Raw genomic sequence first — 16,275 nt, forward strand, 5'->3', positions numbered from 1 at the left:
CAGGCATCGTCTTTCTAACAATCTAAGAATTTTGTCTTTTGTCTCCAGCTCCATGAAGTCCATTGACATTTTGAGCAGTAGAGGGTAATTTAGGGCTGGTAAGTTAGGAAAATTAATCTGCTGTGCCTCTGAGGTCTTCCCTGACCATCCTTGACTGATTAGGGTACTCTGCTATGTGCTTATGTGACTACCCAATATATCCTCTATATTTAGTATTTAATAGACTTTATGTAAATATTTGTTTAAATGTTTCTCTTTTCCTGCTTCTTGAGAACATGGACCACATGTTGTATTCCCACTGTCTAACACGGTATCGTATCTAGCACAAGGTAGACATTTGAATAAAAGTACTTGTTGAACAAGGAAATGAATATTTTGTTCCTCCACTTTTCTGGAAACTAACTTGTTGGCTTTTGTTTTCCCTTTGTTTCTTCCTGGGATCCAAGGAGGAGGCATCTCCTTATTCCTTACTTGATATCTGCTTGAATTTCCTGACTACTCACCTTGAGAAGTTCTGCTCAGCAAGGCAAGATGGAACACTGTGTCTGCAGGAACCTGGAGTATTCCCACAGGAGGTGGCTGATCGGCTGCTTCAGACCATGGCTTTTCATGGTAAGAAATGAAATAAATAGAGGAAACAAAAATTATGTGCTGTTAATTGGCATTGGATTTTGAAGTGCTACTGTGGCCATTTAATGATTTTCATAGCAATAACAGAAAACCCTAATTCTAGGAAAAGGAATTCATTTATTTTTGCCAATCCTGCCACTTACTTTATAATTTGTGATAAGCATTTTTATTTTCTAATGTGGCAAATCATTTTTTTGTTTGTTTCTTCTATATTGTTTTGTTTTGAGGAGCCATTTTCAAGGCAAAAATAACTTCTCTTCCAAAATAGCAGTTTAGAAGTCTGCTGGTCTAAAACACCTTACATTACCATTTGGCAGCAGGAAGATCAATAAATACTACTATGGAAAAACTAGTTTCTGCTTTTGACCTTTGAAATGGGAAATCATAGCTAATTTATTACTTCTGTTTTCAAGAACAAATTCTGAAAATAAATTATGAAAGATTTATCTGTGAAATTCTGGTTATGTATATTGATAATTTTTCTTACCTCTATGTAAGTTTTAAGTTGAAAGAGATATAATGCCTTTATATATTTAGGGTGTATAAACTCTTACAAGTAAGAAACACAATTTTCCCACAACTATAAAATAGAATGAAAACGTGGCAGCAATGATAATTATCATTTATTGATTGCCTCTTTCATGTAATAATGCCAAGCATTTTATATGCTTTTCTTGAATTTGACTTTTCTCAAAAACCTGTAACATAGCTATTTTTATCCAATTTATATACAGATAAGGAAACTGAGGTTCAGAGATGTAACTTGTTAAGAGTCACAGTGTTAATAACTGTCGTGGTTCAAATGCAGATCTGTTTGATTCTAAATCTATGCTATTTTCACTGCCACACAACCTTCCTATACCTACATTAGAGGTATTCCTGCTCCGAGATGCCTGATGATGGTATACACTTTTGTTGTGACTTTAAATATGTAGATACACACAGACACATACACATCTATTGGGTTGGCCAAAACATCTTACAGAAAAACCCAAACAAACTTTTTGGACAATCCAATAACATAAATATATTTATAAATATTATATTTTATTAAATATTAAATATAAATATATAAATTTATTATGTATACTTAAAGTCACAGCAAAAATGTATACCATTATCTGGCATATATATTTAAAGTTGCAGCAGAAGTGTATACCATTATCTGGCATATATATATATATATATATATATATAGAGAGAGAGAGAGAGAGAGAGAGAGAGAGAGAGAGAGAGAGAAGGAGGAGAGTGAACACAAATGCAGATAATGCATTCCAAGGAAAGGTGGGAGAAATAAGGCTGTAATTGAGGTATTTTGGAATAATTTAGGGAAGAAGAAGATACCTACATTCCTTGGTTTTCACTAAGCTGCTCAAGTCTGTAGTGTCTTTGAATTCTTCCAACCTGCCAAAGGAACTAGGGTAAATTTCAGTAGATATTAGCCATGTTAAAGTTAAAGGTCCCTGGACTTCCCTGGTGGCGCAGTGGTTGAGAGTCTGCCTGCCGATGCAGGGGACATGGGTTCGTGCCCCGGTCCGGGAGGATCCCACATGCCGCGGAGCGGCTGGGCCTGTGAGCCATGGCCGCTGAGCCTGTGCGTCCGGAGCCTGTGCTCCGCAACGGGAGAGGCCACAGCAGTGAGAGGCCCGCGTACCGCAAAAAAAAAAAAAAGTTAAAGGTCCCCTACAAAGCTGCACAACAATTTAAGAGATCATGCCAGTGCTAACATTTCTTTCTGGTCTCAATTGAATGATTACACTTACCAAGCTCAATTTAAATATTTATATATATAACTGGTCTTGTCAATCAAAAGAATAAATGTTAACTGAAGTTTTAACTTTGCCAGATTCCTTTTGAAATATGACTACTATTGGTTAATAATAGCAGCTAACATTTATTGAATGCCTATTATATACCAGGGACTGTGGCAAATGCTTTATATGGATAAAGTAATGAAAGTAGTTTTTAAGTAAATGTAACTAAATAATTGTCCTCCAGAGTAATGTCTTGGGGAGGCTCTATGCTTGATCAAAATGTGTTTTCTACCTCTTTTTTTCAAACTGCCTTCAGATGAGGAAAGTGAGAGTCGGAGAAACAATGTGCTGTCCCCATTTGTGTTTCCCCAGTGTGATTTCCTGCCTTTTTCACCAAAAAGTGTTCTGAATTATTTAATCTCTTTGTAAAAATCATACCCACCTTCAGTCAGGAGTGGATACTGCTAATATGTAAAAGAACAAATTCTTGTCACAATTTTAAAAAGTTGTTTGATAAATGTTTGTGTGTTTGAAAATTTTCATAATAAAATGGGAAAAAAGTTGTTCTGTGAATTTTTTTTTTTCTTTTTTTTGCTGTGCCATGCGGCTTGTGGGATCCTAGTTTCCTGACCAGGGATCAAACCCAGGCCCCTGGCAGTGAGAGCGTGGAGTCCTAACCACTGGACCACCAGGGAATTCCCTATGAATGCTTTTAAAATTGATAATATATTTTTTCTAATAGCATAATGATTTAAAAAAATAATTTATTTACATTAAAAAATTTTACTTATATACCCGACTCAAAGGATTAATGATATTGGTGGCAATCCTTATTAAAATAAGACTGACACTAAAGAGTTTTACTTATTTGGTTCTGTGATTCTCTTGTCATAATCTTTGCTCATTGTGTCTGTTGTCTCAAAGCTAAAAATCTTCCAGGAAATGTGTGGATAAAAGCTAGGAATCAGAATAAGAATTTTACCACCTAATGATAATGCTATTTAGCTATTATGAATATAATGTCTATTAGGTATTATGAATATAATATCTATTAGCTATTGTGAATATAATATCTAATATTATGAATATTATAATGCTGTAGTCATCCATGTACAGGTCTTATTTGGACATAAGTTTTAATTTCTTTGGGATAAATACCCAGGAGTGCTACTGTTGGGTTGCATGGTAGTTGCATGTTTAGGTTTTAAAAAACTGCCAAACTGTTTCCAAAGTGGCTTCGCCATTTTACACTCGTACCTATATAAGACTGACCCAGTTTCTCTGCATTTTGCCAGCATTTGGTGTTATTACTATTTTTTATTTCAGTCATTTTGATAGGTATGTAGCCATTATTTCTTCAAATACTTTTTCAACCCTACCCTGTTTCTCCTCTGGGACAAATAGCTCTGTTCCATTTTTTTTTTTTTTTTAGTCTATTTTTTTTCTTGTTCTTTAGGTTTGGGTAATTTCTATTTTTTTATCTTTTAGTTCACTGATTCTTTCCTCTGTTCCTTCTGTTCTGTTGTTTAGCCCAACCATTACTGTATTTTTCAATTCTAAAATTTTCCTTTGTTTATTTTATTTATTTATTTTTGGCTGCATTGGGTCTTCATTGCTGCACGTGGGCTTTCTCTAGTTGTGGTGAGTGGGGGCTACTCCTAGTTTTGGTGCGTGGGCTTCTCATTACAGTGGCTTCTCTTTGTTGCAGAGCACGGGCTCTGGGCGCGCAGGCTTCAGTAGTTGTGGCATGCGGGCTCAGTAGTTGCGGCTCATGGGCTCTAGAGTGCAGGCTCAGTAGTTGTGGCGCATGGGCTTAGTTGCTCCTCTGCACGAGGGATCTTCCCAGACCAGGGCTCAAACCCGTGTCCCCTGCATTGACACGCGGATTCTTAACCACTGCACCACCAGGGAAGCCCTCCCTTTGGTTCTTCTTTATATCTTCTATTTCTTTTTTGAGGCTTTTTGTTTTCCATTTGTTTCAAGCATGTTTGTAATTGCACACTTTAGCTTTTTTATGATGGCTCCTTTAAGATCTTCATAAAATAATTGTAACATTTCTGTTATTTCAGTGTTGACATCTATAGATTGTCTTTTTTCAGTTTGAGATCGTACTGGTCCTTTGTATGATGAGTGAATTTTTATTGAAATCTGGACATTTTGGAGACTACTGTTTTGGAGACTACATGACACTACTGTTTTAGTCTGTGTTTCTGACGCCACTTGAGCAGTGGAAGGTGGAGGCACTGCCTTGTTATCGCCAGATTGGGATAATATTCTGGTTCCCCACTTGACTTCTGTTGACACCCAAGACTTGGGGCTCCTCATTGTTGCTGTGCAGGGGATTGGCGTTCTGTTTCCCCACTAGGTCTCTACTGATACTGCCCTAGCTGACGGAGGTATGAGTACCTCATTTCTCTTCTTCAGTTGGCCTCCACTGACAGCATGTTGGGGTGAGGTGACCTCATTACTTACTGTTGGGCAGTGATGAAGTCTCGACTCTCTACTAGGCTTCCTTTGATACCACTCCAGCACTGAGGGGGAGGAGCACCTCATTACTGCCAAATGGATGTGAAAGTCCTGGCTCCCTACTCAGCCTTCTGTAACACCTCCCTGTGGGGAGACTGGGGCAACTAGTTACAGCAAGATTGAAAGTCTAGGTTCCCCTCTTGGCATTTGCTGGTGTGGATGAGGGTGTGGCCACAGTTTTTTCTTTGGTGTTTGAAGTAAAGTAGTTACTGTCTAAAAGTTGCCTGCCTTGCTAGGCTGCCCCATTCCTGATACTTTGGCTAGAGTGAGCAGATTTTGGGGGGGAGCTACTTTTGTGTGTGCTTGTTGGTATTTACCAATTGTCCACTTCTTTGACTTTAAGCCTGGGATGTATGGTGCAAGGAAAAAACCCAGTATCCAACGTATTGTTCTTTGTGTCCCAAGACCCCTAGCTGGTCTGGTTTCTTCTCTTCACCTTTCAGAGTGATCTAGCCTCATTTCTTTTCTCTTCCCACTTCCATACTTAAATTTCCAGAAATGTACCATGTTCTCACTCATATCTAGGTTTTCCCCTATAATTCTTTTTCCTCTCTTTACCAGGGAGACACCTTATAGCTCTAGCTGTTTCTTATGTTCAAGCAGTGTAGAACTACTTGTTGTTTTCTAACTGTGTGCTGGGCTTTCACATCTCTAAGGCTGGTTTTTTTTTTTCTATTTTTTAAATTGAGCTATAATTGACACGTAACATTATATTAGTTTCAGGTGTACAGCATAATGATTTGCCATAGGTATTCTAAGGCTTTGTTGATGCTGTTTATTCTTCATTTAATTACCCTCACCTTCTTTCTCTATCTTTGAACTTTTCCTTCATCTTTGAAGGACTTTCTCAAAGATCACCTTTTCCATGAAGTCTTTTTCAGATCTCCAGGCATCATGGATTATTTCCTTTTCTTTGCTTTCATGATACTTTGTACTTGGCTCTGGTATACCATTGGCTAGATCTAGGCACATAGCCCCATCTAAGTCCAAGGGTAGGTTGGGAAACGTAGTTGTCCGTGTGTCCAGGAAGGGGAGGAGAACCAGATGTTAATAAATATCAATAGTGTCTACCACAGTCCTGATTCTGCCATGTGCTATTTCTGTGCTCTTGGAAGGCCACTTTTTTTTTTTTTTTTTTTTTTTCCGGTACGCCGGCCTCTCACTGTTGTGGCCTCTCCCGTTGCGGAGCACAGGCTCCAGACGCACAGGCTCAGCGGCCATGGCTCACGGGCCCAGCTACTCTGTGGCATGTGGGATCTTCCCAGAACAGGGCACGAACCCATGTCCCCTGCATCGGCAGGCAGACTCTCAACCACTGTGCCACCAGGGAAGCCCGGAAGGCCACTTTTTTGAACCCCAGTTTACTCATCTATAAATTGTAGATAATCATATTCTTACCTCACTGAATTGTTATGTCAGTTAAATGAAATATTGTTACATGGGAGTGCTTTGGAAATTTTAGCTATCCTTTAACCGTTTTTTGAAGTTAAAATGTTGCTTGTTTTTTCCTAGGTCTCCTGAATGATGCAACTGTAGGTATTTTTAGGGGCAACCAGATGCGCTTAAAACGAGCTTGCATTCGCAAAGCCAAGATCTCTGCCGTTGCGTTCCGGAAAGCCTTCTGCCACCACAAGTTAGTGGAACTTGATGCCACAGGTGTGAATGCTGATATCACAATTACAGACATTATCAGTGGGCTTGGCAGTAACAAATGGATCCAGCAAAATCTCCAGTGCCTAGTGCTGAATTCATTAACTCTCTCACTCGAAGATCCTTATGAACGGTGCTTTAGCCGGCTTTCTGGCCTTCGAGCATTAAGCATCACCAACGTTCTCTTTTATAATGAAGACCTGGCTGAAGTTGCCTCATTGCCAAGATTAGAGAGCCTGGATATTTCTAACACCTCGATCACAGACATCACGGCTCTGCTGGCCTGCAAAGACCGACTCAAGTCTCTAACCATGCATCACTTGAAATGTTTAAAAATGACAACTACCCAGATACTGGATGTTGTTCGGGAACTAAGACATCTGAATCATCTTGATATTTCAGATGATAAACAGTTTACATCAGACATAGCTCTTCGATTACTAGAACAAAAGGACATCCTGCCCAACCTCGTCTCCCTGGATGTCTCTGGGAGGAAGCATGTGACAGATAAAGCTGTCGAAGCCTTTATACAACAACGGCCCAGCATGCAGTTTGTAGGTTTGCTGGCCACTGACGCTGGCTACTCTGAATTCCTCACAGGCGAAGGACATTTGAAGGTTAGACTTTAAAAATATATTCCTTTGTCTGGCTGACCAATGTTTTAGTTGCATAAGACTCCATTAAGGTGAATGTCTAATAACACATGGAACATGTTCATGAAACAGGACATTATATAGTGGAAAGGGCTTGCTTTAGAGTTAGAGTCCTAATTAAAATCCCAGCTTACTTGCTTCACAACCCAGAGCAAGCTATGCTGTAACTTTTTTGAATTTACATTTATTTATGAAATAGATATGATTCGTACCTTGCAAAATTCTTCTGAAGATTAATAATTATATATGTAAAGTGGAAGTCATATAGTAGGCCCTGGATAAATGATAGTTCACATGATGATAATGTTTAGATATTTTGAACCACTTAAACATACCATTTCTAAAGGATCACTTCAAAGAAACAAGGGATGCTCCTTGTTGAATTGAGTATCTGATGGGAGAGCAAGTTCTCCAAGGAGATGTCTATTGTAGAAATGGTAAAATTTTGTTTTTCTTAAGGTTTCTCATGCCTAATTGTTTAAATTCCGTTTAGGAAACATCTGTTGGACTTGGTACAGCTTGGGATTCAAAGATGAAAAAGATATAGGATTTGCCTCCAAGGAGCCTGATAGTAGTAGTGATGTTATAACTATAAAGCCAAGGATCAGTGTAGTTGCTGTAAGAAAGTAGGAGAAATTTTTTCTAGCTGGAGAATTTTAGACTTGATAGAAGATGGTATCTGAATCAGACTTTGAAGGATAGAATTATAACAAGTTAAGGAAAACTAATATTCTTCTAACATACATTGTATCCTATATGTGCTTTATATTGTATATGCTAATATCTATAGATAGGTATTAACTCTATTTTATAGGTGAGAAACAGAGTCATAGAAATTACATGATTTTTCTTTTTTTTTGTGGTACACGGGCCTCTCACTGTTGTGGCCTCTCCCGTTGCGGGGCACAGGCTCCGGACGCGCAGGCTCAGCAGCCATGGCTCACGAACCTAGCCGCTCCACGGCATGTGGGATCTTCCTGGACTGGGGCACAAACCCATGTCCCCTGTATAGGCAGGAGGACTCTCAACCACTGCGCCACCAGGGAAGCCCATGATTTACTATTAGTTAGAACCAACATTTGGATCTACATCTGTCTAATTCCAGAGCCCCATTTTTCTTCCCCTACTTCCTATACCGCTTAAGCAGAAGTATCATTTGATCCTACCGGGGCAGAGTCAGGGATGGCCTAGAAATGAAAACTGTGACCAAAATTACAAGGTATCTTTTTTGAGCATTATTTTATTTATTTTTTATAGAAGTATAGTTGATTTACAATGTTGTATTAGTCTCTTATATACAGCAAAGTAATTCTTTTTTATATTCTTTTCCATTATGGTTTATTACAGGATATTGAATATAGTTCCCTGTGTTATATAATAGGACCTTGTTGTTTATCTATTTTATATATAGTAATTTGTATCTGCTAATCCCAAACTCTTAATTTATCCCTCCCTCTTTCCCCTTTGAAAACCATAAATTTGTTTTCTGTGTCTGTGAGTCTGTTTCTGTTTCATACCTAAGTTCATTTTTCTCATATTTTTTAAAAATTTATTTTATTTTATTTTTTGGCTGCGTTGGGTCTTCATTGCTGCGTGCAGGCTTTCTCTAGTTGCAGCGAGTGAGGGTTACTCTTCATTGCTGTGCACGGGCTTCTCACTGCAGTGGCTTCTCTTGTTGCGGAGCATGGGCTCTAGGCATGCGGGCTTCAGTAGTTGTGGCACGTGGGCTCAGTAGTTGTGGCTTGCAGGCTCTAGAGCGCAGGGTCAGTAGTTATGGTGCACGGGCTTAGTTGCTCTGCAGAATGTGGGATCTTCCTGGACCAGGGCTCGAACCAGTGTCCCCTGCATTGGCATTTGGATTCTTAACCACTGTACCACCACGGAAGCCCCTGTCTCATATTTTAGATTCCACATATAAGTGATATATGCTATTTGCCTTTGTCTGTCTGACTTATTTCACTTAGTATAATAATCTCTAGGTCCATCCATGTTGCTGCAAATGGCAATATTTCTTTCTTTTTTATGGCTGAGTAGTATTCTATCGTGTATATATACCACATCTTCTTAATCTATTCTTCTGTTGATGGACATTTAGATTGCTTCCATATCTTGGCTATTGTAAAATAGTGCTGCTGTGAGCATTGTGGTGCATGTATCTTTTCGAATTATAGTTTTCTCCAGTTATATGCCCAGGAGTGGGATTGCTGGATCATATGGTAACAGTAGTTTTAGTATTTTAAGGAACCTCCATACTGTTTTCCATAGTGACTACACCAATTTACATTCCTACCAACAGTGTAGGAGGGTTCCTTTTTTTTGTGCAACCATTATTGATCTCAAAAAAGGAGAAGGGAAGTTTAGTTATAAACATTTTAAAACATTTCAGTTCTTAGATTATTTGTAAATGTAGACTTTAAAAAATAGAATGTAAGAAATTATTTTGAGTCACTCTTTTTTATTCATTCAATAACTATTTTATTAAGTGCATACTCTGAACTGTGCTGGACATGGGGATTTGATGGTGAGGCGAAACAGGCATGCTCTTGCCCTCATGGAGCTTGTAATTTAGTGAGGGAGTCAAACAATGAAGTTTCATATGTCATGGATATATGCTTTAAATATATTTATATTTCATATACATATTTTTTTGTATTTTATTTATTTATTCATTTATTTATTTATTGGGTCTTCGTTGCTGCGTGCAGGCTTTCTCTAGTTGTGGTGAGCGGGGGCTACTGTTCGTTGCAGTGCGTGGGCTTCTCATTGCGATGGCTTCTGTTGTTGTGGAGCACGGGCTCTAGGCACGTGGGCTTCCGTAGTTGTGGCTCGCGGGCTCTAGAGTGCAGGCTCAGTAGTTGTGGCACGTGGGCTTAGTTGCTCCACGGCATGTGGGATCTTCCCAGACTAGGGCTCGAACCCATGTGCCCTGCATTGGCAGGCGGATTCTTAACCACTGAGCCACCAGGGAAGTCCTCATATACATATATTAACATATAATATGCATACATACATATGCTTTAAACTGCATAGTGCTGAGAATCTAGAAGATATACAATACTGCTTTTGAGAATGTTTAACAGAGAGACTCGACTTAGTTTAAGGCTTCTCTGAGGACTTGATGAATGAATGAGTGAAGGTCTTATGGATGAGTAGCTTGGTAGAGGAAATTCCAGGCAGCGAGAATGATATATGCAAAAGATGTGTGGTAGGAAGGAGCATGGTACATCCAAGGAACTGCAAGAAGGCCACTGTGGCTAGAGTTCCAGAGTAAGAAGTTGAAGTTGCAGAGCGATAAAGTGAGGCTGGAGAAGTAGGTGCCAGGGCCAGATTTCGCAAGGTCATATAAGACAGGTGCAGGGCAGCAAGAAGTTTGAGGAACTTACATACAACTTGTTATGGAACAAGATAGATTTCTAGCACAGGGCTTGTTGGTAAAGGAAATATAAACATGTAAATTACTATTTTAGTGTTACTTAACTCCCTAAGAAGTGGGTCAGACAGTAAAGAACTGTAAAAAATCAAAGGGAAAGAATTCTTATCTCTGTGTACTGGGAGTTTCGGAAGGATTTCCCAGAAGAGGTGAGCTTGACCTGTGTCCTGAAGGGTGAAAGGAATGTGTCTCTAGTACACTGCACAAAACAATCTTCTCAAGGCAAAGATCCTCTAATGGTTGTGATTCCTGAGCAGTACAATTTTTACTGATTGTTCTTACCACCAACAGACCCTAGAGTGAATTAGCCTAAGTTTTGTTTTTTGTTTTTTGTTTTTTTTTTGCAGTACGCGGGCCTCTCAGTGTTGTGGCCTCTCCCGTTATGGAGCACAGGCTCCAGACGCGCAGGCTCAGCGACCATGGCTTACGGGCCTAGCCGCTCCGCAGCATGTGGGATCCTCCGGGACCGGGGCACGAACCCGCATCCCTTGCATCGGCAGGTGGACTCTCAACCACTGTGCCACCAGGGAAGCCCTAGCCTAAGTTTTTTAGTTGAGGCTAGTAGGACATCTGTGTTCCACAATGCCTCTGTGAAACAAGTTTGATTTCACAAATGGATCTGTTATTACTTTGAAATCTTGGCTTTAGGAAACACCTACTTTATTTGCTATCATCTAGTTTCTACCTCTGTAAACATTGAAGCAGTGATTCTCAGCCTTGACTGTAATTAAAATTACCTGGAGTGTAATTATTTGAGATGAAGGATGTGTTAACTAACCACGTCATGGTAATCATTTTGCAATATTTACATGTATCAACTCATATTTTACACATTAAACTTACATGATGTATTTGTGATATATGCATTATAATATATATCTTGGTAAAGCTGGAAAAAAATTTTAATTAAAAAAAATCATCTGAGGAACTTGAGCAATTAAATCAGAACCACAGGGAGGTGGGATCCAGACATCAGTATTTTTTTTTTTTTTTTTTTTAATTTTATTTATTTTTTAATTTTATTTTTGGCTGTATTGGGTGTTCGTTGCTGTGTGCAGGCTTTCTCTAGTTGCCGTGAGCTGGGGCTACTTTGGTTGCGGTGTGTGGTCTTATTGCGGTGGCTTCTCTTGTTACGGAGCATGGGCTGTAGGTTTCAGTAGTTGTGGCATGCAGGCTCAGTCGTTGTGGCACACGGGCTTAGTTTCTCTGCGGCATGTGGGATCTTCCCGGACCAGGACTTGAACCGCTGTCCCCTGCATTGGCAGGCGGATTCTCAACCACTGCGCCACCAGGGAAGTCCCCAGACATCAGTATTTTTTTTTTTTTTTTTTTTTTTTGCTGTACGTGGGCCTCTCACTGTTGTGGCCTCTCCCGTTGCAGAGCACAGGCTCTGGACAGGCAGGCTCAGCGGCCATGGCTCACAGGCCCAGCTGCTCCATGGCATGTGGGACCTTCCTGGACCGGGGCACGAACCCGTGTTCCCTGCATCAGCAGGCGGACTCTCAACCACTGTGCCACCGGGGAAGCCCGACATCAGTATTTTTTAAGGCTCCTTGGGTGATTGTAATATGCAGCTAAAGTGGAGAATCATTGTTTTAAAATAAGTTTTTAAAAATAGAGATCATTGGAACTTTGTCCTTTATTCAACTATACACAAAAGTTGATGTTTATTTTTTTTTCAATAGTTATCTGTTTTATACATATTAGTGTATATATGTCAATCCCAATCTCCCAATTCATCCCACCCCTCCTTTCCCACCTTGGTGTCCATACGTTTGTTCTCTACATCTGTGTCTCTATTTCTGCCTTGCAGACAGGTTCATCTGTACCATTTTTCTAGATTCCACATATATGCATTAATATACAATATTTGTTTTTCTCTTTCTGACTTACTTCACTCTGTATGACAGTCTCTAGGTCCATCCATGTCTCTATAAATGACCCAATTTCGTTCCTTTTTATGGCTGAGTAATATTCCATTGTATGTATGTACCACATCTTCTTTATCCATTTGTCTGTTGATGGGCATTTATGTTGCTTCCATGACCTGGCTATTGTAAATAGAGCTGCAATGAACATTTTGGTACATGACTCTTTTTGGATTATGGTTTTCTCAGGGTATATGCCCAGTAGTGGGATTGCTGGGTCATATGGTAATTCTATTTGTAGTTTTTTAAGGAACCTCCATACTGTTCTCCATAGTGGCTGTATCAATTTACATTCCCACCAACAGTGCAAGAGGGTTCCCTATTCTCCACACCCTCTCCAGCATTTATTATTTGTAGATATTTTGATGATGGCCATTCTGACCAGTGTGAGATGATATCTTATTGGAGTTTAGATTTGCATTTCTCTAATAATTAGTAATGTTGAGCATCTTTTCATGTTGGCCAAAAATTTGATGTTTCTTTTAAACGATTTGTTTGACTACTAATTTGAGAGCTGAAAAATAATAGGTCATGTTAAGGGAAGAGAGCTGAGATTGCTTTGTCTCCTTTTTTAGAATTTTCCAAGTTAGCAAAGTTGATGAAAATTTTGTCTGAAATGATTGTCTTAGTATTGTGATGCTTTAAATTAAACTAGTTTAGGTTGACATTTTTGGCTTTATATGTTTTTTAGACCACACTGAAAGATGCAGGAAATAGAGACAGTGTGACTCCCCAGTATTCCTTATGAGGCATTATATTATACTGTTAGTGGGTGGTTATAAGAACAAAAGTTTTGTTTTTTTCCACTTTCATATATATTATTTATTTTGATCTCTTGACTCTGTGTGGGAAGTATTGTCCTCAGTGGGAGGGAATGGCTTTCTTAAGGGTCACAGCCAGCTGATGAGCCTGGTATGTGTCCTTTCTACTACATCTCATTGCCTATATTTGAGAATCTTAGTTCTTTCCTTTACTCTCTGTTTCTAGTCCCAACACAGGTGGTTTTCTTACCGCAGAATTACCAACTGTCATCTCTGTTTCCCTACCCAATTTATTCGTCTGTAAGCATCAGTTTCTTGAACCTTCCACTTCTCCACAATTAGGACTCTTATGTTTTTTGGCTGCCTCATTCCTAGACTCTGGGGTTATTTACCAAGCTGTGGTTCCCAGTTCCTGAGAATCACTGGTTGTGTGCTAAACCCAGTATTCTCAGTTGTCATCTTATTTGATCTAAAGTGTCATTTGACACAGTTGATCTTGTCCTCCTTCTTGAAATACTTTTTTTACTTAGTTCCTAGGATATCAGACTTGTCTTGTTTTTTTCCCTACTTTTTGGACTCACCCTCAATTTCCTTTATTGGTTCTTCCTAATCTCCCAGGCCCTAAACCTATATGCTGATGACTCCTAAATTTATATCTCTAGCCTAGACTTCTCCCTTGAGAACTAAGACTCTTATATTAAACAGCAGTAATCAACATCCAGTGAAGGTACATATAAGTTTTTTTAAGCAAAGGAGTCAATCCATTTTAAAAAACTCTAAGAACTTTTTAAAGATGTCTGAGCTAAGGCCTCTGCCCTTGAGGAATTCTAGTCTCGTGGAGAGGAGGCAGACCAATTTAAAAATAGCTTTAATCCATTGTAAGAAATGCTATAATAGAGTTATATACTGAGTGCTACAAGAAAGTTTTTCCTTAGAATATACATTTTAGTTTTAATCCATATATTAAATATTAATAAGGCTTAATTTAGTGGTTAGGGATATTTTCTGTTTTAAATTGTTTGCAGAAACTAGTGCATACAGACACTTGTTTGTTTTGTTTTGTTCGTTTTTTTTTTTTGATCTAGCATACGAAATTGATTGAATTGAAGATGCGTTTAGTTTGGGGAGCCAGATTGCTTGATTTGAGGGTTTATCACTGGCTAGAGAAGTGTTGATCACTGAATAAACATACAGGCAATGAAATTTGGTTTGGAGTATTTACATTCCAGTAACAAAAGTTCTTTAATTTTGGGCTTCCCTGGTGGCGCAGTGGTTGAGAGTCCACCTGCCGATGCAGGGGACACAGGTTTGTGCCCCGGTTTGGGAAGATCCTACATGCCGCGGAGTGGCTAGGCCCGTGAGCCACGGCCGCTGAGCCTGCGCGTCCGGAGCCTGTGCTCCGCAACGGGAGAGGCCACAACAGTGAGAGGCCCGTGTACCACACACAAAAAAAGAAAAAGTTCTTTAATTTTACATTTAAAGGTAACTTGAGGTTACATTTCATGTAAGTTAATATAAAGCTGTTGGAATCAACCAAATGTGGACTGATGAAGTCTGATGAAGTTATTGTTAATGTGTTTTCCCTCATACAATCTTTTTTATCTCATGTAATAATTCAGCGTCTTTCCAAATCTAAGAAAATCTAAGAAAAAGTTCAGGGTGATTCCAAAAGAACTGAACACTTGGAAAGTTTTTATTATTCAATAACTGCTTATATATGTGAATACATAGTCAAGACCAATGTTTATGTATGTATATTATACATAAATAGTTTAACAAGCATTTTGTAAAGAAACTTCCACTGTTATTCCTACAATCTTACAAATGCTCAAAACGTGCCTTTGTGTCACTTGGTACACATCTGTACTGTAGTCTAATTCTTATTAGACCTTTGTAGCATATCCTTTCAGTGTTTGAAATGTCAGCCATGATGCAGCCCTTCATTTCCTCAAAGCTGCATATTCCTGCCTGAATACTCTATGTTCATATAAAACCTAGTTACTGTGTAATATATTTTAAAAATGTTTATTTTTGTGTCACCTTTTATAATGGTACTGCCAAAAAAAGACAGTCTTCCACCTTAATGAGAAGATTCTCTCTCTCTGAACAGCAGGGTTTTGGGTTTTGTTTTTGGTTTTTTTGTGTGTTTTTTTACCTTTTTGTAAAATAAGACAGATGCAAAGACCATAAATAACAAATGTATACCTTAATGAGTGAAAATAAGGTGAACACACTTGAAACCATCACTCAGGTTAATAAATAGAACTTGTCAGCTACAAGCTGATCACAACTCCCTCCTTCCCCACAAAAGTAATCTCTGTCCAGACTTTAATGATAATCATGTCCTTGCTCTTTTAAATAGTTTATCATCCAACTGTTTACCTTTAGGCACTTAATCTTACCCATTTTTCAAAATTATATGTCTTTTGAGTATCTTTTATAAGTTCCCTCTCCATCCCTTTCTTTTCCTTATAATTTGTGTATTAACGCATCCAGCCCTTTGATTTGTAGAGTCTCCCTCAACCTGGGTTTTCTTGATTGTATGCTTGTAGTGCATGTTTCACTGACTTTGTATTTTCTGCAGATTGGTAGTTGGATTTAGTGACTTAATCAAACTCATGTTTGATCCCTTTGGCAGGACCCTCAGGTGTTACGCTCTTTGATTAAGGAAGTACATAACGTCTGGTTGTTTTTCTTCCTGTGATTTTTAGCAGTTGTTGACACTCAACACCTAGTTATTCATTGGAGATCATGGTGATATTCTAGAAGTTTCTTTTTTTTAAAGAGTTTTGTTTATTTATTTTTGGCTGCATCGGGTGTTCATTGCTGTGCATGGGGTTCTTTAGTTGTGGCGGGGGCTACTCTTTGTTGCAGTGCACAGGCTTCTCATTGCAGTGGCTTCTCTTGTTGCGGGGCACGGGCTGTAGGCACGCAGGCTTCAGT

At 39.0% G+C, this 16,275-nt stretch overlaps 1 protein-coding gene across 1 annotated transcript in view; it reads left to right on the forward strand.

Annotated features, from left to right (window-relative positions):
* Positions 1-449: 449 nt before the first annotated feature.
* The window catches only part of ZYG11B (zyg-11 family member B, cell cycle regulator), a 49,004-nt gene continuing 33,178 nt past the window's right edge, over positions 450-16,275 (forward strand). The window contains exons 1-2 of the mRNA XM_065881647.1: positions 450-612; positions 6,423-7,177. Coding sequence (XP_065737719.1) covers positions 600-612; positions 6,423-7,177 — 768 coding nt within the window. The 5' untranslated portion in view covers positions 450-599. The remainder of the gene's footprint in view (positions 613-6,422; positions 7,178-16,275) is intronic.

The sequence above is a fragment of the Phocoena phocoena genome, chromosome 1 (genome assembly GCF_963924675.1).
Source record: "Phocoena phocoena chromosome 1, mPhoPho1.1, whole genome shotgun sequence".
Lineage (NCBI taxonomy): Eukaryota > Metazoa > Chordata > Mammalia > Artiodactyla > Phocoenidae > Phocoena > Phocoena phocoena.